The sequence below is a fragment of the Ictidomys tridecemlineatus genome, chromosome 5 (assembly GCF_052094955.1).
Source record: "Ictidomys tridecemlineatus isolate mIctTri1 chromosome 5, mIctTri1.hap1, whole genome shotgun sequence".
In the NCBI taxonomy this organism is placed as follows: Eukaryota; Metazoa; Chordata; class Mammalia; order Rodentia; family Sciuridae; genus Ictidomys; species Ictidomys tridecemlineatus.
The window spans coordinates 133,989,461-134,013,548 of record NC_135481.1 but is presented as its reverse complement, the minus strand read 5'-3'; the positions used below and the strand labels follow the sequence as shown (position 1 = coordinate 134,013,548).

At 37.8% G+C, this 24,088-nt stretch overlaps 2 protein-coding genes across 19 annotated transcripts in view; one reads left to right on the top strand and one right to left on the bottom strand.

Annotated features, from left to right (window-relative positions):
• Positions 1–23,019, top strand: part of Tm6sf1 (transmembrane 6 superfamily member 1) — a 27,672-nt gene extending 4,653 nt beyond the window's left edge. For 2 of the 4 annotated variants that reach the window (XM_040275459.2, XM_005320194.5), the window contains exons 3-10: positions 2,081–2,178; positions 5,518–5,621; positions 7,171–7,253; positions 7,871–7,992; positions 10,984–11,088; positions 13,098–13,190; positions 13,387–13,506; positions 21,255–23,019. In XM_040275459.2, coding sequence (XP_040131393.1) covers positions 2,158–2,178; positions 5,518–5,621; positions 7,171–7,253; positions 7,871–7,992; positions 10,984–11,088; positions 13,098–13,190; positions 13,387–13,506; positions 21,255–21,446 — 840 coding nt within the window. In that variant the 5' untranslated portion in view covers positions 2,081–2,157 and the 3' untranslated portion in view covers positions 21,447–23,019. Of the gene's footprint in view, positions 1–2,080; positions 2,179–5,517; positions 5,622–7,170; positions 7,254–7,870; positions 7,993–10,983; positions 11,089–13,097; positions 13,191–13,386; positions 13,507–21,254 lie in introns of those variants that run through there. The other 2 variants (XM_040275460.2, XM_040275461.2) reach the window with 2 other exon arrangements.
• Positions 1–24,088, bottom strand: part of LOC110597668 (hepatoma-derived growth factor-related protein 3) — an 86,740-nt gene that overhangs the window by 3,921 nt on the left and 58,731 nt on the right. For 2 of the 15 annotated variants that reach the window (XR_013439391.1, XR_013439383.1), the window contains exons 6-10: positions 18,156–18,438; positions 8,847–8,991; positions 6,827–6,910; positions 1,750–1,976; positions 697–834 (exon numbers count right to left, since the gene is read on the bottom strand). Coding sequence is in view for 2 of the 15 variants with exons in the window: in XM_078051110.1 (XP_077907236.1) it covers positions 18,415–18,438 (24 nt within the window). In the remaining 13 variants the exon portion in view is untranslated. Of the gene's footprint in view, positions 1–675; positions 835–1,749; positions 1,977–3,354; positions 4,646–6,826; positions 6,911–8,846; positions 14,818–17,848; positions 18,439–19,290 lie in introns of those variants that run through there. The other 13 variants (XR_013439390.1, XR_013439387.1, XR_013439389.1 and 10 more) reach the window with 13 other exon arrangements.

The window sequence follows — 24,088 nt, the reverse complement described above, 5'->3', positions numbered from 1 at the left end:
TTAGGACAGACAGTGTGGCCTTGCCTTTAAGCTATGGCCTCTCCCATAAGCTATGGCCTCCCTGGTAGAAAGATACTGCCAGGGCCAGGCTTGCCTCTGTTCTTTACCCTCTGACCCCTCAACATGCTCCTACCTCTCACTTTGCTGGACCTTCCTATCTTCAACCTGGTCCTTGTAGTCCCTTTTGCCTGGAGTGGAACTTAGCTATTCAGTGCCTCAGTCTGCACATTTGTATGAAAAAGAAAATAATAATACCTACCATGGGGGTATGTAAAACATTAAATAAGGTAATATTTGTAACGTGCTTAGATCAATGCCTGACAAACATACACATGTTAAATAAACAAAAATGCTATTGATTGAGCACCTACAGCATACCTGGGAAGGCTCAGAGCACAGTAGCAGTATTATTTTATTTAATCCTTACAACAAACATCCTTCCACTTGCAAATGAAGATGCTAGCTCAGAGGTGTTTGAAATATGGTCAAGGTCACATAGGCTAGTGAGAACTGCACTGACCCCAAAGCCCAGGCTCTTTCATTGTGGATGCTGTCTCAAGCAAAGCTGTTAGTGGCCTCTGAGTGCTTCCTGTGCTTGGCTTCTTATTTGTTTAGTTTCTGCTTCAGTAATGCTGATATCAAACACTCCCCAAATATCAGTGTCATACAACAAACCTTTTTTTTTTCCTTGCTTACATGTCTGTGAGTTGGCTGGGGCCACTATGCTTCAGGCTGTGGGTTGAATTCAGGGTTTTTCCATGTGTCTCCTTGTTCTTGGATCAGTAGCTCCCCAGGCCGTGCCAGCCTCATGGCAGATATGGAGGCTGAGAGGGGCTAGTGGAAAGAAAGTGATGTCCCTTAAGGCCTTGACTTGGAGGTGACTACTGTCACTTCCATCTATATTCTGCTGGCCAAAGCAGGCCATATGGCTGAGCCCATCATCATAGGCATGGGGAGCATTCTCTGTCCACAGCAGGCCTTGGCAAAGGTGGGTCAGAAGAATTGTGAGTGACTTATTTTCCCCAATTCATATTTAAAAAACTCTGAAGCTTAGAGAAATTATGTTAGTTGCCTAAGGTTTTATGGCTGGTTGGTAGATGAGCTAGGCCAGTCTGATATCAAAGTCCATGGCCTTTCCCTTGCACTGCTCCACTTGCTCTGATCTGTTCCCAGAGCCTCCTTTCCCAGACTAGACTCTTGCTGCTGTCTCCTCTCCATTCACACCCCATGGAGCCCACACTTAACTTACTGATATCTCCCCCATTCTCCTGTACTCTCTGCCCTCTGTTCTTGGCTCTTTACAGCTTGCAAGTTGGAGGCCAGCCTGTGCAACTTAGTGGGACCCTGTCTGAAAATGCAAATGATGTTAGGTGGTAGAGCACCCCTGGATTCCATCCCCAGTATTGAGGGAGGCAGCTTTTTTGACAGACTAAAACATGCTGCATTTGTCTCCTACTGTTTAAGAAGTACTATTCCTTGGCTTATTTGTTGCTTGTAGTTTTAAGCCCATTTGGGAGTTTCATAACAACTCATTATTAATAAGATTCTCTAAAATATGACAGCTCTCCTTTCATGTTCAATTATACTGTCTCATAAGTATTCATTTTTTGAAATCACTGGCCTATTTTCTTAAAGATATTGTTATTTGCACATCAGCCACCTATCTCCTTAGCATTGCCATTATGAAATAGGCAAACACCTGGGACACACTATGAGTTAGCCTGTGTGGTAATCATTGAGATGATTCACCTCTTCTGTTATTATCTTAAAAATCTGGTGGTCACTGGTTTCTTCTTTAGCCACTCCGTTATTGCCTTTGTTCCTGCTGCATAGGTGGGATGAGTCAGTGGTAGCTTTGTCATTCTTCATCCCGATGACTCTTGCTCTGTCAGTGAGAGTTCTTGGTCGGGCATGGGGAGATTGTGAAAGACAGGTGTGGTCTGCTGGTCTGTGTTGACAAGTGTCCCCAGCATTTTCTGGAAAACATCAGAAACATTCCATTTATTCTTAGCAAATGCCAAGCTCTTAGTAATTATTTTCTGCACTACTGCTTTTTAAACTGCTGCTTTCTTTGACCTAGTGTATGCAGTTTTTGGATTTACCAGCGTGGTGAACCTCATCATAGGACTGGAACAAGATGGCATCATTGATGGGTTCATGACACATTACCTTCGAGAGGTACGGAATTGCTTAGTGATTGTGAGGCTTAAACCAAATGGTCAGCAACCTGGGCCACATCATTCAGTCCTCTCATTTACTGTAATCAGATCTGATACACTGCATCATTTCCTATCATAGATTTAGGCTTTGCTCACATGGTAAGTGAAGCTGAAGGATAAGTTGAGATCATGGGAGTTGGGAAGCAATTTATTCAGATATTCTGCTCTCATAACTCTTCCCTCATTCCTGACCTACCACATGATTTATCTTTTCCCTTTAAAAGAGGAACTGTAGATGAATTTAGTTTTTGTGTGTCTGTTAATATATTAATCTCAGAAAGTGCAAACTGGTCTCAAATTTGCAAGGTACCAAACATTGAGGCACTTAAGTGATTTGATTATGATGATTTACCCCACATCCAATCAAATCATGGCACTTGAGGGAGCTAGTCCTATTTTATTTTATGGTGGTCTAGATCCAGCCCCAGAGAGGGTAAGTGACTAACTCAAGGTCACACAGGAAATAAGCAGGGCCAAAGGCATAGTCTTCATCTGTTTCAAATAATGGGGGGCTTTGTATGCCACCTAATGGGGTTTGGGTGTTATCCTGTTCATGAAGTGAAATTTTAAATTAGGGAAGAAGGCAGTCAGCTTTGGGAAGGATGGGATTATGGGGGAAGGGTCAATGTCATGAGCTGGAACACCAGTAAGATTTCTTCTGAGGGCAGCAAGACATGAAGGTGGTCAAACAAAGGCAGCACCTGGGAAATAGGGAGGGGGTAAACTTCAGAGCATTTGGCTGGAATGAATAGGACTTGGTGACAAGTTGTGGGTGAAGTGGGGGTAAGGCCCATGATGACTTCCTGGTTCCTGCTTTAGAATTTGGAAGAATGCTGGTGTTAGTACATCAGAGGCTTCTGTTGAAGTAGACTTGGGTCACAAGATCTGCTTCCTACTGTCCAGGGGCTCATTGGGTGGTGGGGCTTGTCCTAGGTGCAGTGATAGAGGCTTATCTGAGGCACAGAGGACCTAACCATGGAAATAGCCAGGGAAGGCCTTATCAAGTTGGTGACATTGTTATACCTATTTTTAAAATGTCCATGGGAGAGGATGAGAAACTTTTGGATGGCCCAGAGAGATGGGAAGGCATTCCAAGGAGAAAGGACTACTTGGGTAAAGACTTAGAGAGAAATACCATGTGTCTTCTCCTGGGTACAGGTTTGCAGGGTTGGTGCTGAATTCATTGAGGACATGTGGGATTTCAGTTGCTTGAGGGACATCTTGGCAGATGTGGGGGCTATCTAAATGTAGTTGGTACCAGCAGATCTGAAAAGAGAGGAACTTATCTGGGAGATGTGGAGAGAAGGCAGCTAAGGTCAGAACTTTGGAAACTGGGGCCAGGAGAGTAGGAGCCTCTGAAGTGAATTGTGACAGGTAGAAAGAGACATAAGAGAAACCCAGAGAGCCAGGCCACTAAGTCCACAAGAGGAAGGCTTCAGGAGGAGGGTGGCTGACCAAAAGGTTAGAGGTCAAGCTGATGAGGGTGGTAAGCATTGGGGCAGATGGGGCATGAGAAGAGGAATTTGGATGGAATAGTAGTAAGGTCATAGGCCAGACTCTGGAAACATGGAAGCTGTATAGAGGGGATGGGGCTTTTCCTGTAGGCAGTAACATGCTTTGAACAGTTTTAGAGCAGAGTGACATGCCAAGAGTCAGGCTACATGACTCTTTATCCAACAGCAGTGTTGGCTGAGAAGGAGGGGAGAGACAGGGAGATCATTTGGAAATGTAGCAGTGGTTCAGGAAGGGACACTGAGGCTTGACTTGGCTGAAATTAAGAGAAAGGATTGCGTGGGATGACACCAGAGAGAGAAAATTGATAGGATTTGCCAAGATTGTAGGAGAGCAAGGAATTAGGAAAAGAAAAGATGGGGGTGGGGGAGGGAGAGAGAATAAATGAATGAATGAATGAATATCGAGATCCTGTTGTTTTGACCTGGGAAGTTGAGTGGCATTGCTGTTAACATAGAGGTGAGGTGGGGTGCTGGTTGAGGGGAGAAACTGATGAATTGGAGGAGTTCCAATGAATTTGAAGGGCTCATGAACCATTCTGCTAAAGATGTCCATCCAGCCACCAGGATAGGCTTGCACTGTCTCTGGGAGCCAGGTATGTAGGTGTGAATGATTGAAACCATGAAATGAAATGGTATTAATTATCTAGTCAGGGCATGATACAGAGAGAAATGATGTGGGCCAGGCAGTGGTGTGGAAGTATAATTTTGGTGATGTTTCCTCCTCTGATACAATTTTGATTTGTGGGGAAAGATAATAGAGCATTCCTTTGTCCCAGGGAATCGTGAAGCTTGAGAGAATGCCTGGCTTGGTTAACTGACTGATCTGCACTTTTCTTATTGTAGAAAGGAATTAAGGCTCAGTGGCAGAGCACTTGTCTGGCTTGTGTGAGATCCTGGGTTCAATTCCCAGCACTGCAAAAAAAAAAAAAGAAGAAATAATAAATAAAATAATTAAAGACTTAAGGTATATTAGGGAAACATGAAACAAGCCATGAGAACATGCACATGATGCACATGGGAGAAGAAAGGAAAAAAAAAAAGAAAGTGGAGGCAGAAAGACAGTAAAAACCAGGCATATTTGACAGTGATATTGTAGTAGCCACCTGGACAAGGGAAATGTGGTTTATTATATAATCTCATCTTTGTAAAATTCCTAAAATTAAAAATTTCTCAGAAGTATGAGTTTTCTTGGGAGTACAGTTTCTGCTATATACTTACTTCATGACTATAGGTAAGTCTTGTAACCTCTTAAAGCCTGTTTCCCCCCTATGAAATGGAATTAGTTGTGTCCATACCATAGAGCTGATGGGAGGGTTGAATGAAAGGTTGGTGGGAAGCTATGAGTTCAGTGTTGTCTCGCTGGAAGTAAGAGGGGCATGAGTTTCTCTCTCTATGACCATCCCAGCCAGCCATGGGATCAGTATGATAATGCCAGCCAGTAAGCAGGGTCTTGGCTACCCCTCTGGCCATAGTCAAGTACCTCTGGCTTCAGTGAGTTGGCCATGCAGCCAGGATGGCTCACACTGCCATCTGCCTTTGTATTGATGTATGTTCATCTGTCATAGAACTTTTTTTTTTTAAAAAAACTCTTGTGGAAGTCCCTAGTTTTGGCAGCTACAGGATAAGTTATATTTTCAAGTTCCTACCAATTGAGTAGGAATAGTTTCATTCTAGAAGACTAATACCAAGTAGTTCTGCTGTTTTATTTTACTTGCAAAATAGGTCTGGGGTTCAGCATTTAACTGAGTATTTAAAATGGATAAACTTTTTAATGTTTTCTTTAGGGTGAACCATATCTGAATACTGCCTATGGGCACATGATCTGCTACTGGGATGGATCTGCTCATTATCTGATGTACCTAGTGATGGTGGCAGCCATAGCTTGGGAGTAAGTCTGTTTTCCTGCTGTGTGTGCCTTTGCTCTCTTAGCAAAGATAAATAGGTATGTAAGGAACATGTATTTAGAGAAGCAAATACAGTCAGGTACATTTGGACCTAAATGTAAGTTCTGCAGGTACATGTCCAATGTGGCTTTATTTTCCTTGAACCCACTGTCTTTTTTAATGTGTCCTGGGATTGCTTCCCTACCCTAGTGAAGCTCAGGCAGTCTAACTTTTAGCTTTCTGATCATATTTTCTAATAAGAACAAGTCTCATTTTCAGGAATTCAAGCTCAGCACATTCTGATTCAAAACTTCAATCTCATTTTAAAGCTTTTCCCCACTGCCAGGTGTAGTTCTGAGATTTGGGGACCTTCACCCAGCCTTGGGAGAGTTTGTCATAGTCCTTTTCAACTCTCTGTGGTTGCCTACTCTGGGAGTGTATGTCCGTAGGATTAAAGAAAGAGGGGGAGTCTTATGTGACAGTTGCTGTTTTCTGGGTACTAGTGTTCTCTACCATGAAATGCTGTGCCTTGTGGGACACTTATATGGGCTCTTTGGAGACCACTATGGCAAGAACCTCTGCATTGTTCTAGTTCCTGAAGTAAGCAATGCTGTCTGGCTGAATTTGACTCTCCTGTCCGTGACAGTTTACCCATAGCTTCTTTCCATATCCCACAAGGCACACTCTTTGGGGAGGCTTCTTTCAAGATGGCTCCAGCCAAGCTACCTTCACAGGCTTTCCCTTGGCTCCAGGTTAGAGAAAAGTCATGCATTTCTGCCCCATCTAAGGTTGAAGTGATGCTTGATTGGCTGTTCCCCCTTTCTCATCATACACTCGAGGATAGCTCCAGCTAATTCTTGTTTGTTCCTTTATGGACAATACAAGTCATTGTGAAAGGTCCTCATGGGGTTGGCTGCATTTGGCTTGGGACTGGGATAGGGCAGAAAGCACATAGTGTTCTCCACTTCTGTACCCTTCAGAGAATCTTCTTTTGAGCTTTCCATAGCCTCCTTTATTCTATGAAGTTGAGTTATTGGGTTATCAGTTGAAGGAACATTTCAACCAATAATCCAACATTGAAGATTGTGAGTATATGTCTAGCAGCTCCTTTAAAACATGGAATGTGTCATGTACTATCTCTACTTTTGGGGCTTCGTACAAAACTCTGTTGCCAAGGGAAAGTGTGTTTTATATTGTTACTCATACTTACAATGATTTAAAATATGGATCCAATTTCTTTTCTTCTTTGAACTTTCTCTTCCTTTTCATGCTCTTTTACATCTAACAGGGAGTTCTGTGACAGTGATGAATACATTGTAATTTAACAGCAGACTGAGGTAGTAAGAATAATTTCTTATTCAAAGGGATACAAAGAAGGTTCTGTAGTGTATTACATATGGAGATGATGTTTGATTGCTACGATTCCTTTTGTTTGATTTATTACTCTTGATTCATGTACTAGTTAGAATAAAACATAATATTGAGGATAGTCTTTTCTAATAATACTCTAAGACAAGTGTGCTAAGTCAAGATTTTTTTGTTTGTTTGTTACAGGGAAAGTTATAGAACCATTGGCCTATATTGGGTAGGATCCATTATAATGAGTACTGTTGTTTTTGTGCCTGGAAACATTGTAGGTAAGAAACTTTATCTTAAAATTCACTTTCCTTTTCTGCAATAATGGGGATTTTTTAAAACAATATGTAGATTATTTTGGTTATTAGAGAACTAAGAGATTTCAAGATTATAAAAAACCTGTTCTGTAAAATTATTCCTGTAATCTTTATTCCTTTCTGTAATTTTGACTTTTAAGAAGTGCCTTTAAGCAGTTTTCAGAAGAGCACATTGAACAATTATGACAGTTAAGTATTATAGATTCCTAACTTTTTGAAGGATAGAGAGGCTGACTCCAGCATTTGTGGCAACATTTAGTGTGTAAATACTTGTTACAATTATTTGCTATATATATAACTCTTGACACACAATGAGATGTATTTGGAAATTGGTAAAAAGTTATTATGCATGCCGGAAACCAGGATGGTATATTACATATACTTTTTAATATTGTTGACAGGATATGCCCATTAACATCTACATTTTAAATTCACCTTTTCTTCTTCATCTCTTTAAATATGATGTCTGATCCATAGAAAAATTTTAGATGATTTGAGATGGGGAGGTATCCTAAATATTACTTGTGGTTAGATATGCTTTGGGTAAACATTTGAATTTCTCTTTCTTTTCTTTTAAATAGGGAAGTATGGAACAAGGATTTGCCCTGCATTTTTCTTAAGCATACCATACGCTTGTCTTCCTGTCTGGGCTGGTTTCAGAATCTATAATCAGCCATCGGAAAATTATAATTATCCCTCAAAGGTGATTTTATTAAATTTAAACGTAACCTGTTTTCAAATGTCCACTGGTCACTGAATTGAATTATACCTCTAAGGACTGGAGCATCTGAGGCGAGGCATCAATCAGTGTGACTCTGTTGATTGTGTAGCATTTACATTTCCGTTGATGTGACCAGGCTGGTTGGCTTCTGTCTGAATACACCAACTAATATTAGACAGGCCATACTTTTGGAACTTTATCAGATTCTGCATTAATGTGTTAAGCGAGGTTCACATGTGTACTTTGTCTGAAGTTATTAATGGCTTGGGTTTGAGTACCTGGAAGCTGTGCATTTATTGGCCCACAAGTAGGTTGGAGAGCTACTGCTATTCAAAGTAGTCCACATAGCCACAGGGTCTGATTCCCAAGAAATCCAGGCACATGGAGATTGGCTATAGGACCTCTTCTGAGATACCTCCCTTCTATTCACAGCCAAAGTGGGCAAGGTGAAATAATACTGACCTGGCAGGTACTCTGTTAAAAGTCTTAATATCTAACCTAGTAACATCTTTCTAAGTTTCTTTTCCATTTATAGGTATTAGATCTTTTTTTAAGAAAATATTTTTTAGTTGGCAATGGACCCTTATTTTATTTATTTATATGTGGTGCTGAGAATTGAACCTAGTGCCTCACATATGCTAGGCAAGCACTCTGCCACTGAGCTACAACCCTAGCCCCAGGTATTAGATCTTTAAACAAGATCCTTTAAATAAAGCATATAAATGCAAATATAAATCATATGATAATATAATTATCAGAATAATGGTTATTTATTTTACAAACCCCTCCCCCCTTTTTTAGGGATGGTACTGGAGGTTGAACCCAGGGGTGCTTACCTGCTGAGTCATATCCCAAACCCTTTTTGTTTTTTATTTTGAGACAGGGCCTTGCTAAGTTGCTGAGGCTGGCTTTGAACTTCTGATCCTCTTGCCTCAGCCACCTATGCCACTGGGATTACAGGATTGTACCACCACATCTGGCCTACAAAAACATTTATAATAGAACTCAATAAAATTATTATTTTTTTCCTTGATGGGGATTGAACCTATAGTCTCCTGTATGCTAAGTATATACTCTACCATTGAGCTAAACCCACAGTGTTAAAATACATTTAAACCTACAAATGCACTTCATTTGTAAACATTTAGACACCTGCTGTGTTAAACTCAGGCTGGTACACTGGTGCTTTTACATCCCTTTGAGGAATGAGGTAGTTGTTAAAAAGAAAAAATAAATAGCAGTCCTGGCTTTAGCCCCGACTTCCCTGCTTTCAGAGGCACCATGTCAGTATACCATCAGAATAATCATAAGACCCACAGAACCTTTAATTATTATTTTTGATGCTAAAACACAGTGATGGACCAAATGCATCCATCATACAGTGCTAACAAGAACCTAAGTTTATAAACTTAACAATCCTTCAACCTAAAAATTGAATAGTCAGTGACCTATCCTAAGAAATTCATTAAAGAAACGCTGTCAAAGATTTTTATGTACAGCTGGGTGTGCTGGTGCACACCTATAATTCCTGCTGCATAGGGGGCTAAGGCAGGAGGAGTGCAAGTTCAAGACCAGCCTGGGCAATGTAGTAAGACCCTGCCTCAAAATAAAAAATAAAAAAGCTAGGTTTTATAGCTCAGTAGTGGAGCACCCGTTCAATCCCTAGTGCCGCAAGCAAAAAAGATGACAAAGATTTATGTACAAAATTGTTCACCATCACCTTAAATTTGACAGTGAAAAATATGTAAATGTCCAACAGTGGGAGAATAGCTAAAGTGTGTTCCCATATGGTATTAAGTTTTGGAACTTTTAATAATGCAGGAAAATGCTTATTATATAGGTAGTTGTTGAGTGAAAAGAGACTGCAAAATTGTTTATATATTATGTTCTAATTTTGTGAAAATACAGATTTTAGCTGTCCATGTCTGTAATCCCAGTGACTTGAGAGGCTGAGATAGGAGGATCAAAAGTTTGAGGCTAGCTTCAGCAATTTAGTGAAACCCTATCTCAAAATTTTAAAAAAATGCTGGGGTTATAGCTCAGTGGTAGAGTGGTTTCCTGGCATATGTAAGGCACTGGGGTTGATCCTCAGCACCACATAAAAGTAATAAAAGAAAGGTATTATGTCCACCTACAACTAAAATATATATTAAGAAGAAAAAGTGCTGGGGATTGATCTCAGTCGTAAAATGACCCTGGATTAAATCCCATCTCCCCTGCCCCAAAATAGGTTTTATATGAATATGTATATATTCAAATGAATAAAAATGTAAATATGTGACTAAAAAAGTGATATGACTAGTTCATGGTTTATTTATTAATATTTTCTTAGTTTTCAAATGAGTGTATCTTTTAAATAAATCATGAAAATGTCATTTCAAGAAAAAATATGGGGGCTGGGGATGTGGCTCAAGTGGTAGCGCACTGGCCTGGCCTGCACGAGGCACTGGGTTTGATCCTCAGCACCACATAAAAATAAAATAAAGATATTGTGTTCACCTAAAAAACTAAAAAAAAAAAAAAAAAAAAAAATCGGGGGGGCTGAGGCTGTAGCTCAGTGGCAGAGCACTTACCTAGCATGTGTGAAGCACTGGGTTAGATCCTTAACACCACATAAAAATAAATAAGTGAAATAACAGGATTGTGTCCAACTACAACTAAAAAATAAATATTAAAAAAACAAAATAAAGGCATGCTGTCCATCTACAACTATAAAAAAATTTAAAAAAAAAGAAAAGAAAAAATCTGGACTAACAGAGCTGGAAAGGCCCCTCAAGATCACCTGGTCTCATCTCTTTATTTCACAGAAGGAGTGGGGATGACTCTCCTAAAGTTCCATGGCAAGTGGTATATGATATGAATTGTGAATCTTCAAAATTCTGTCATCCATCATCATGGCATTCAGTGTTTAAGGAGATCTGAGATTCTTCTTTGGCACTTTGGGCTTGCTGTTTAGATTAAACTCTATTTTAGGTTGTACAAGAAGCCCAAGCAAAGGACCTGCTGAGAAGACCACTGGATTTAATGTTGGTCATGTGTCTCCTCCTGGCAACTGTATTTTGCTTGTTCAGAGGCTTGGTAAGCATAAGAGATCAAAACAACATTATTATCCTATTAATGCTTCCAAAACTCCTGAAAATGTTTTTTTTTTTTTTTTTAATCAGACTTCTTAGCAAACAAACAATTTTTTCCTGTTAGAGCCTGGAATTCTGGACCTACTTCATGCTGGTCTCTCACCCTTAAGTCTCTGATTCTAAGGGGTGACTCATCTTGGGTTGTTTCATACCACCTCCTTTAGGTCCCTAGGTCAGGCTTCATCCAAAAGTATCTTCCTTACCTTATTTTAGCCATTAGAATTCAATTTTCTTGGTTCCTTTGATGTTTCTGATTTAAATGTAAATATATTTGGCAAGGATGATATCCTAAGACTCATCTAGCTGTCACACAGAGCATCTCAAGAGAAGGGGCAATGGGTCTGAGTAAGAATTCAAATTCAAAATAAACAATTCAAATCTATGTAGGGTCATGTGAATTTCTCACTGGTAAGAATAGTGTTGAGCAAACCAGGTCCAGGTTCAGAGTCGTGTATTGATGTGCATGATAAACATTAAGGGCATGTGGACATTTCATTTTTTTCAACTTTCCCTTTATAATTTTTATAATATGAAGGATAAGAAAAAGACCTATAAGCTTTAGAGTTTGGAATCTTGGCCATTTCCTATAGCTCTATGGCCTTAGAAAAATTTTCTTTGACCTCAATTTTTTCCTCTAAAATGAAACTACCTACCTTACAATATTGTTTTAAATATTAAGTAAGATAATGCACATTAAACTCTTGGTAGAGTTACTATGTATAAAAAGTAAGCATCAATAAATGACTTCTCTGTTTTAACTGATCAGTGATCCTTCACAATGCTGTTTCATAATTTATTCTTAGCAGAAAAAAATTTAAGCAGCTCATAATTAACTATATTCAGCTTAGAATAGTCAGGGAACAGAGCGGCAAGTGTAAACTGATGCAGCTTTTCCATTTTTTTGCGATCCTTGGGCTAAAAGGGGCCTGTATGGCCGCTGAGGGTTCACAGTAAGAAGCTGTTTTGAGTTGTCTCTGTTTATGGATTGTCAGAATCTTCCTGGAGGATTTGGTTAAGAGGAGAGACACAGGGAAGGGAAACAAAGGCAAGGTCATAGGCCACTGAAAACTTTTCAGACCACTGAAACTTTTCTTTGGTTAGTTTGCTGTATATTTCTCAAAGTAGAGACAAAAAGAAATAACATGACCCAGTTGCAAGACCATATCCACTTCTCTCTGCATGTTAGAAAAATGCATGGATGTGTATGTGTGGTAAGTGGGGGTTTCGCAGATGGGTTTTGGGTTGGGACCCATTTTGACCAGTCCTGACATTGGCTTGTGTTCTACATGTTGGGACATTTAATTTATGGCCAAGGATATGAGGAATGGTACCTGAGAGGGAAGGTGACTCAGCAGACTCAGTAGTATGCCAAAGAGACTTTTGTCTGTTCTGTGGCCTAGAGTTTACTCTGCTGAGACTAAATCATTTCTGATCTTTTTCAAAGTAGATACAGGAGGTAGCTTCAGACAAGAGGATCCTGCTTTTAAATCATTATCCTTTACTGTACTCAAAGGCCACATATACTCTGTGAGGCACTGGAGAGAGGAGGATGCTATTTTTGAATCTTGGAGAGCATAGTAAGATGAATTTGGTATAGAAATCTACTTTTCTTTCTGTAGGGACTAGTTGGCTAGTTATTCCCAGGAGAAGTGAAACTAAATCTAAAGCAAGCTGTGCTTTGGCTAGCCAAACCTACATACTTAAACTATGAATATTTGAAAGATACCCAAGAATAGAGCATCTGTTTCCATTTCCTACTTCACTATTAACCTTTGTTTAATTTCCTTAGATAAATCTGCAGAATATTTCCTTTTTTTTTCCCATTGATGAACCTCTACAATGCAGTTTTTGTTAAATAGCAGCTTGTGACTAAACCTGGCACATTAGCCTTATCAGCAAACCTACAAACCAGAAGTGATTGTATTTTTATTATAAATTCATTTTTGTTCTTAGATTGCTTTGGATTGCCCAGCTGAACTCTGCCGATCGTATGCACAATTTCAAGAGCCCTACCTAAAGGATCCTGCTGCTTATCCTAAAATTCAGGTCAAGTAGTTATGAAGCCTAAGAATTTTTAAAAGTTTAAAAGTTAAATTCTTTTTTTTTTTTAATGGGACAATGTGGCCCCAAAGAGAAAACTGAATTTAGGATTTTATCCTGAAAAATGTTATTTGTTTTTGTACTTTTTGTTTAGGCTAAGCTATTAATTTGCTGATGTTATTTATTTCTCCATTCAATACAGATGCTGGCATATATGTTTTATTCTGTCCCTTACTTTGTGATTGCACTTTATGGCTTAGTGGTTCCTGGGTGTTCCTGGATGCCTGACATAACACTGATTCATGCTGGAGGCCTAGCTCAGGTACTAAGAATATTTTCTTCTGAGTGGTGATATAGCTATCATTATTGAATATATATAAAAACTATCTCTGTTCAGTGTTTAGAGTAAGAAATAGCTATGAGACATATTGTCTTTTGTTTTACAATTCTTTGGAAGACATTTCTGTATATACATTTTACTTAAACAATAACTATCTGGTAGATTTGTCTAGTTATACAGATAAGGAACCTGAGGTTAAGTGACATTACATGATTTACCCAAGTTCACATACCCAGCAAGTAGCGCTACTGTTTTTATAGGACTGTTTCCAATCTCTGAATATCATGGCCATTGAAAAGGAATTGAGAGCTGTTATTTTCAAGATGTCTATCTAAATTTAATGTTTCAGAATTCTGCTATACTATGCTATATAGAACCAGGGAAACTGATCTTAAGAAAAGTTCTGCTCCTGGAAAGCTGGGCCTGTTGTTGAATTCCTCCTTCTGGCACCAAGCTAATTCTCTGATAGTGGGTGTTCAGTAAAAGTTTACTACATTAAACTGGAAATTATTTATGCAATTATCATACAAAACATTTTTACAACCATAACAGGTAGTGAAACAAAGCAATCTTCTGAACAAGGAAGAAAGTTAAGTAATTTTATAGTTTCTTACTGGAAATAAAAAAAATGAACTCAGTTTTTTAAAAAACTTTGTCTTGTTCTTTTCAAAAAGGCTTAAGAATGAAGTTCATCCAGAAACTCTAGGCATATACAGTTAAGTATGTACCCATGGTGTAGTAACCATATGGCAAAAACACCAGAATTCAGAATTAAAGAACAATTACAGTATTTGGGGGGGGGTTAATGGGTTAAATCCTTCAAGCCTGAGGTATTTAATTATAAAATTGGAATATTCATAATAGAAAAGTCAATTCAGCACCCAAAAGAAATGATTCCTATCTTGGAGGACAGCTCTATTTATCCCACTTTGTTGGTGGCTCCTCCTTTATAGACCCAACTCTTCAGGCCTTCAACTATAAGTAATGACTTCCAATTGCTTCATCCCAATTTGCTCCAAGACTCTTATATTTAATTCCAGACTTGATCATTTCCCCTGGTTGTGTCATTCCCTTGTCAGATTTAGAGACTAAAATAGGACATGGGCATATTATGCTAAATATTGTACTTACCTATTTGTGTAAGGATAGCTCTGTGCTCTGTTGCAGTAACAAATACTCAGTGGTTAAACAGTAAAATTTCGTTTCTTGCTGTGCATAGATCATATGGAATATATTCAAGGGCCAGTTCTGGTATCAACTCAGCTGCAGGGGAGTCTGGTAAATGTGGTCTTCCTATGTGCCTCAGAATAAAGAGTAACGTATGCATGACATTATCTTTGCAAAGATTTTTGTTTTTAAATTAAATTTCCATTTAAAGATGACGAAACTGAAGCTAGGGACAGCTTGAGTCACTTGGCCAAGGTCACTAGAGTTACTAAATGGCATGAAAGGGATATGAAATCTTGACTCCAAAGCCCATCTTCTTTTTCACTATCTTCCCCTGCCTCTGCAAACAGCTATGGCACAGGGTTCTTCTATGCAAGAAAGACTGTGTGCAGCATGGAGGAGTTGGAGAACCTTTGTGGGTGAGCATGAGTGTGGGAGGCAGTGACATCTAAAGGGGTTCTGAGGGCCAAGCAGGACTTTATTAGGTTGAGTCTCTCCAGGGAACAAAGAAGCATTTATATGTCAGAGTGTGCAGCAGGTCAGTGGGCAGAGTAAACCTCGGCTTTTTTCTTGGCCTGGTTCCTCTCCATTATTTTCCTGTATCATCCAGGATACATATACATACTCACCATACTCTTGCCAGCCTTTTCTTTTCTCTCTCTTTTTTGTACTGGGAATTGAATCCAGGGGCATTTTACCACTGAGCTACATCCCTAGCCCTTTTAATTTTTTTGAGACAGGCTCTGGCTAAGTTGCTGAGGCTGGCCTGGAACGAGATCCTCCTGCCTTAGCCTTCCAAATTGCTGGAATTACAGGCATGTGTTACAGTGTCCAACTTTTCCAGGATTAGATTATTCAGAGTCCAACAGCTACTCATTACCTGTGTGCTTTAATTCACTATTGGGCCTCCTCTGCACACCATGTGCCTTGGTCTTCCCTGTGCCACCAGCTTGAGGCAGCATTCAGCTAGAAGTGTCCTCAGCTAGGAGGATGGCAGAGGAGGCCTGATGTGGGACCTGTAAAATCTCAGGAAACTAGAGAATTACGCAGAAACACCTAAGAAAAGGCCCAGTCATGTGGAACGAGCCAGGAGTCAGGAGGCTTAGGAAGGTCATGGCTTTGGGAGCAACTGGATATCAGAGCCCAGAGTAGTGAAACCAACCCAAAACTCTACCTGTTGATGAAGCTCATCTTTAAAATGGGTACTTGTGACTCTACTATGATCATTCTAGGAAGGGCAGTAGCAGTGGCAGCTTCAGCCAAACTTTAGGACTTCCAGGAATCCTTGGGCTTATTCATCACTACCCAATGTGACAAGGTAGCCTGAAGTTCCTCTCTTGCTGATAAGCACCCAGACCCAGAGTCTGAGGCTCAGGTCCTATAAATGTCAGAGGGACATTTCTCTTGACTAAGCAGGCAAAGACTGGCATAATTCAAGAATTGGTGTTTCACCCTAGAGCTATTATCTGGGCTTGGGTATCTATTATACATAGTGTTCAGCCTAAGGAAAAGTTAGAAATCATGCTGCAGCAAAACAATGCATATGATTAGGATGTTGAATTAGTTGTTATTTGTTTTACACCTAGAAAATACCTGTTTATGAAATAGCCTCTCATCTTAGGAGGGTATCAGACATATTCAACATAAAAATTATTTTGTAACCTTGACCAGTACCTGTTGTTGGCTAAAATTGCCATGTCTAATTTAGAAGCCTTATACATTCATGATCCTACTGACATTACCAAAACATGCTCTTACTAAAAGATCTAGTGAACTCCCAACTCTATGGAATTTAATAAGAAAAAAAATCTTTGCAAAGTTCTGTATCTGTTAGGTCAATGGAAGACAGTCCTTGGTTTCTGACAATGTAGGAGTTTGGCAAATCTGTTGACTTCAGAAATCAAAAGTTCACTAGAAAAGTAGAATAAAGTAAAACCAGGACACCTTTTAGGCCAAATAATTCCACTGGAACTTATTCATAGCCAATTATTTCTTCATACAAAATGCTTACTATAGGACTAAAGTTGCAAGCCTAACTTAAAAAGTATTACAGGCTGATTCAATCTGTTTACTAGCATTTTCTATCAACTTACATAGCTCTGTATGTGCAGATTCAACCATCAAAAACTTAGGCCTATTAAACTATAGACTTTTCTTTGTCATTATTCCCTAATAACTATTTACATAAAATGTATATTCTATTAGGTATTATTAAGTAACCTAGATTTTAAACCTATGGTTTAAAGTATATGGGAGGATATGTGTATTATACCTGCAAGTATATCATTTTATAAAAGGGACTTGATTATCCACGGATTTCCTAGAACCAATTTCCCTTAGCATAAATGGATTACTTTATAATTGTTAAAATATCATATTGTTAAAAAATATTGTTAAAATAACAATATTTTTATATTGTTAAAATATCACTAAAAATGAAAAAAATTAAAAGAAAAAAACCCCTCAGAGCTAATAGTTAATGGTTAAGAGCAGGAGCTCTGGAAGAAGACTGATTTAGATCCAACCTGTCACTGATTAGCTCAATGACCTTGATCATCTCTCTGATCACATTTCCTCTTCTGTAAAGTGAGGATATTAAGAGTACCTTTCTCATAGTGTTGCTGTGAGGATTAAATGAGGCAATATATTTGAAGGGCTAAGAATAGTTCATGCCACACAATAGCTATGTAAACTCTTGGTTGCTATTATTATTATTGGTATAATTCCCAGTAAGAGTTTGGAGAAACGCCTTATTTTATTGAGACACTAATTAATCTGTAGCCAGTTTAAGCAAGCTATGTGTATTGCATATAATTACCTAAAACTCAAAGAAACTGTGTGAAAGCTATGGGACAGACTCACAACAGGCTTTCTGCTGCCCTACAACCTTAGAAGCAGGCTCATTTCACTCTTACAAGGTGAAATCTCCTCCCACTGGTTGCCCTCCGCCTCTCCCACTCCTGACTGTGCAGGTGCCATGGACTTTCTCACAAAGGGGTCTGGAGGCTTATCTGTGGACAATCTGGTTATAAAGAGCTGACTCTACTGAAGTGAATTTAGTTTTTTCCTTTGTGGAAACCTTTAAGAAGTATATGAAAATAAAGGTTTAGGAAAAGCATGGATAATTGTAATATTAATGCAAATCTCACTTTACTCATTTGCTTTTGGTATGATTCATTACCAGACATCTTTATTTAGTATTAAAATGAGACTGTGGGTTTAACATATTTATATTATCCTTTGATGGAGACAATGACAGCCAAAAGGTCAACAAGAGCCCAGATTTTCAACAAAGTACTGCACCAGATTATGAAAAAGTATTTGAGTTTTGAATCTGTCTACAGAACAGCCTCAAGTGCTTGGCACCATCCTAAACATGTCCCAGATATCATTGCACTAACCTCTATGAGGTAGGTTCTATTATTACCCATTTTTACAGATGAGGAAGCCACAGGGTTACATACCTCACCCAAGGCCATCTTGCTGGTTTGTGGTGGAGCTGGAATTTGACTCTGGCCATCTGGTTCCAGAGTAAGTGTTCTGAATCACTATACTATGCTGCTCAGAAAACCCTAAGAAAAGATAACATGGTTCCGGATTAGCTATTTATATTGTATTGGCCAAATAACCAGGCTATTGTCCCAATGGTCACATAGTTTTTGCCTAGAACATTCGTGTGAGCACATAAAACTCAGTTCTTCCTTCTGGAGCCAGGACTGATTTTTAGTTGTCTTTTCCAGGTTGTATCTATGAATATAAGAAAAAAAAGCTATTAAAATTTAGCCTTTTGTTTACTTTCATTGCCTCATTTTCCATTCCAATCATCCAATCTTAAAAAAAATCAAAGTAAGCTGGGCACGGTGGTACATGCCTGTAATTACAATGACTTAGGAAGTTGAGGCAGGAGGAATACAAGTTCAAGATCAGTTTTAACAAGTTAGCAAGGCCCTAAGCAACTTAGAGAGACCCTGTCTCAAAATAAAAATAAATAAATAAAAAACAAAAAGGTCTGGGGATGTGGCTCAGTGGTTAAGTGCCCCAGGTTCAATTCTCAATACAAAAAACAAACAAACTGTATCTCAATGATCTTTGTAAGTTAGAAAACAATCCAGAATGAAATAGAAAAATGATTAGGGACTTAATCTCACACCACTGCACTCTGATCCCATAATCCTAGGCCCCAGGTCAGCTCAGCAGCAATGAGTTCATTCATTCACCTGACCCTTGCAAGGTGCTCACCTGAACTCTTCAAGCCATCCTATGGAGTCCTGTGTGCTTAGGAGGGGAACCCTCAGGTGAGACTGAGGTTCCTCTGAAACTTGACTCTAGATACTTAACACTAGTATGTTTGGGAGGAAGCTATAGTTGGATGCCCACTCAGCTGGAGGTATGGCTGCCATAAATGCACCCATTAGAATTATGTGCAGAACCAGGAGCTGGCATTAGAATTCTTTTCTCATATACAGACATCTCTTTTGATTAGGAAAGTTAAAATCTTCACCCTTATTTAATAATTCTGAATCGAATGGCTTACTATAGGTAGTTATAAAAATAAAGAAATGCTTTACAGATCCTTTTTGTATTTTGAGTCACAGACCATTGTTGTTGAATGTTTATTGAGCTCTAACAAAGCGATAGTGCCACACAAAACATTAGACATGGTACCTGCCCAGAGGGCTTACAATCTAATCTAAGGACATGAATCATTTTTTTTAATGTTGCCATGGGTTTGCTGATCATGAAAATGAGGTATTAACTGCACTGATTAGTGCAGGAAAAGGGCCCACAGAAACACTGACTTTTTATGCAAGCTTCCTTATGCAAGTAAGCACGACTGCTCATATTACTTAATTTCTCAAAGTATGGTTGGCTTTTTCCAAATCTGGTGATTTAGTGGTGTGTAAAAGTGTCTATAAAGATAGAGCTACCAAACCCACATTTATGAGAAAACCAGGGTTCAAAACTGGCCTCCAGTCCAGAAGAAAAAGTTAAGTTATATATTCAAAAAAACACTTATTCAAAATAAGCGCTAGGAAAAACTAGTGACAGGAACCACTGTTCAGAGCTCCTAGAAATACCCACAACAGCAGCTCCTCAGGGCAGCACCCAAAGTGCTCTTTACTCTCAAGATCTTTTGTCTTTATAGCCCAGGGATTAATACACTTGCTGGATTTGGGAATCTGCCCAGGGAAATGTATCTGAAGGCAGAGCCCTCTGGGTGCCTCATGGGTCACAATGTCAATAATCCACTTGGCCCTTGGCAACATACCAGAGTAATTAAAAAAAAAATTACTATCTCCAGAGAGTAGCAAATATGTACCAGAGGTATCCAGAATATATCAATAATTTGTAAAATTATAGCCCATTAAAGTATCTGCTGATTATACAAATTCATAAACATGTTGCTTATAAAAGCTTGCCCTTTTCTTGTCATGGTAAAATTGGGTGTTAATATTTTTATCTGTTAACCACTTATCTGAATGTTGGTTTCACATAGATGGAAATGAATAACCTAAATGTACTTGAAGCAAATTATTTGAATAGTTTATCATTTTAAAATTATTTGTCTTCTTTAGATTTCACTTTGACCCTGTTGATCTAATAATTTACTATTTGTTACACTTAGATTCCCAATCCCTTGTTCATGAAAATAACAGACTTGAGGGTTGCATTCTAAAATGACACCAACTTCCTGAGGGAATTCTCTCTCAGGATCTTTTAATTTTGCTGCAGCCTGCATTTCCCTTTCTAATAGTTTCCCTCTGTGCTTATGAAAAGTATCAAAAATGACCAACTGGATGTGTGTTCTGAAGAAGTATGTAGGTATACAAGGAGGCCCTTGCCTTTCTGTTTTGTGAACTCAAATTATGCTGATAAGTCACTCTTCTAAGTAACTTACAATTTGATTTTAAAAGGTTGCCTGCACATATATTTGTCGTTTTATAAAGAACAATCATACCTGTACCCCTATCCAAGCTGTTAACAACCTTATCTTAAAACACAACCCTTCGTATTTTTAAAGTTGCATAAAAAACAAACTTTATATATACATAATGAAAAGGCTTTAAGCTCTTGCTCCAAAAAGTGGATGACTGATAAATGAAGCTGAGGTCCTCAGTGCTTCTCTTTCAATAGTTATGCTAAATATATCTATATATAATTTTTATTGGAATATAATTTGTAAGCATAGCTGAATCTTTGCAGGATTTCCAGAATGCAAATCAGAAAGAAATGGAGGATGGAGGTTTTATTCAGATTTTTCCATTGAATTGAGCCACTAATCAATGTTTATTATGGGGCACTGAATCAGTTAAAAAACACAATTGCCTTGATAAAAACCACACTAAAGAAAGTATATTTTATTTGAACAGTATCAAGAATGACCCTAAACTTAATGAAAACTCATTAAAAGACTGTGGTTTGTTTGAAGGTATTTTGTCTGTGAATAAGACTGGTTTCAAGGGCAGAGAAACATGGTCTAAATGAGCCATCCAGAACTCATCATTCATCCAATTGAACACAAATTTCATGCTTACCCAATTTTTTTTTTTTAAATATAACAGGCTCAGTTTTCTCACATTGGTGCTTCTCTTCATGCCAGAACCGCTTATGTCTACAGAGTCCCTGAAGAAGCAAAAATCCTTTTTTTAGCATTGAACATAGCATATGGAGTTCTTCCTCAGCTCTTGGCTTATCGCTGTATCTACAAACCAGAGTTCTTCATAAAAACAAAGGCAGATGAAAAAGTGGAATAAAAATATAACTTGATGTTTTTCTTCTCTAGATTAGTGACTGCTATGTTGGTACTGATATTTTGTTCCATTTCTTTCTCATACATAATATGTAAGAAAACAAATTCTTGCTCTGTAGTTTACATGTGAGCTGTAATATGGTACTGTCACAAATTCTTGCTCTGTATTGTATGTATGAGCTATAATTATATGACATTGTGTGAGTAAATTTTTTTGAAGGAAAACTGAAGTTGTTGAGATACAGCTTGTTTAAACAAATTATCTCTTTAAACAAAAATTATCTGTGAATAAACCTGACCATCTAGCTCAATATTTTGTTTGCACATACTAAAATAAGTGTGAAAAATTACAATTCAGTGCCTATAATAGTGAGCATAAAAATGTAACTTCAGAGATGAATGTGGTCTATGCATATAAAAAAATTCAAAACAGCAATCACAGGTTGGAGAAATAACTTCTGCATTTAAGATGTATATGCTTTATTATCAACCTCAATATAAAATGCAGATTATCCTAATATTTTTAAATGTTTGAAAAATGTTTTTCAAGGAAAGTATATTACTTACTGCTATTTTAAAATTGCTTTTACTAAAACTTTTTGTGTGAATCTGAATAGCTAAAGTGAGACTGATTAACTTTATCTTTACCCTTAATGAACACTTGTTTTATTGGTGTCTGGAAATATTTCTATTGTATTTCTGTTGTATTTTTAATAAAATTATTTTTGGTGTTTTATGAAGATAAATCTTGTTAAATTTGAGACATTTTATACATACATATATATTTTCATGATAAGTTTTGGCTTTTTACTTTAGAATATCATTTATATGTTCCAATTGAAAATGTCATCTGTGTTTTAGTGCAAGCATTCAAGAGATCTTTTGGTGAATTAATTAAATTTCATTAATTTTAAAATAAAATGTTCAAAATTAAAAGATAGCTCCTAAGGAAAGAGAACCAGATTGGCATCCTTACTTTTTATGAACTTTTCATATTTGGAATTGTGAGTACAATAGACACAATTGATATTTTCTCAAACAGAATCAAACCCAAAACATAGCTGCCTCCTCAGTGTGCCTTGGGATTCCAAGTGAATTGGTGTTTTCATTATGGCCTCAGCTACCTCATGACCCCTATTATTTATTAATGCCCCTGGGCTTTTAGGTTTCCTTATACTTTCTTTTCTCTTCATGTTCATTAGCTCTTCATCAAAATGAGAAAGCTGAAAGCAAAGAGGATACAGATCAACGCATGGATAATGTCAAATGTGTGAATTTAGGGTTCACTGAGCTGGTAAATATTTTCTTAGGTGTACAAATCATGTTGTCACTCCCCTTGCCTCCCAGTGTTTTCAAATAACCTAAGACCCAGAGAGTGTTTTAAAAAAAGAAAACCTTTGCCTGCACTCTTGATTCTACTGTTAACCTGCTATTAACAATTTTTGCTTTAATATATGAATTACATTACTACCTCACATTACATATATGAAGCCAAATTACACTACCTTAGTTGTTTACAACCTCAAAGCTTACTCCCAGTACACATTCCAATAAATTTATTCTGTAAAAACAATACATTTTTTTTGTTTTTGATTTTTTTCTTTTTTTACAGTAAACTCTTCAACTACAAACCTCGAATACGCAAAGATGTTCCAAAGACAAGCATAACAGGATTGATAAAACTCAAATTGACTAAATGTGTTTTCACAATATAAGCTGGCATAAAAATAAATAAAATTCTCTATTATCACAATAGCAACAATAATGTACACATAATAATGGTTTATGGGTGAATATTAACTATTCTAATTCTAGTTCCAAAAGAAAACAGTTCATTTTAAAAGTCTCTATTTAAAAGTCAATGCTTTGTCTGGTTTTCCACAGGGCTGCTGGTGATTCCAGCCTTAAAATGTAAAAGTATCCACCTTGAGTGATTAGCTCAAATTGTACTGGCATTGGGAAAAAATAAATCATTGCCTTTATTTTGGAGTAACACAAAAAGACTCACTAACTTCACATATAGAAACTCAATTTGTGTACATAACAACATGAGTTTTGAGAAGTATAAGCTGTCAACTAGCTATTTCTAATACAGAATAGATATTGTACAATGTGGTTAAAACTTTACACAGGGCCTCAAAACTGAAGGACAATTTTAATTTCATCTTTGATATACCAACATTATGTATCTAGGAATGTACTTCCTGGGTTCTGTCAAAAAGAGGAAATTCCATCCTTAAGCATTATGGAATGGTCATCTAAAATAATGCTAATTAATATGTAAGCAAGTGTTTGGTGGTGGTGGGGGGTAAAGGCAGGAAAATGATGAACATAACTGCCTTGGTAGAAATATCCTAGACATGTATAAGTCTGTGCAAAAATCTTGATAATTCTTAGTGGTTAAGGGCAACTTCATGCAACCAAATAACATGAAATTAAATCAATAACCTTTTAAAAAAGGTTAAAATGTCTCTTTTCCCAACAAAACAGAGAGGAATGTGAATAATGTACATACAAACTGGGGTTCTGTCAATGACAACAAGGACTATGTGTTGGTTCATATCAAATCCAAGATTATTAGACAACCAAACATTTAACCTTCTTGTGGTTTCTCTTAATATGCAGCATTCATTACGGTAGTTAGGT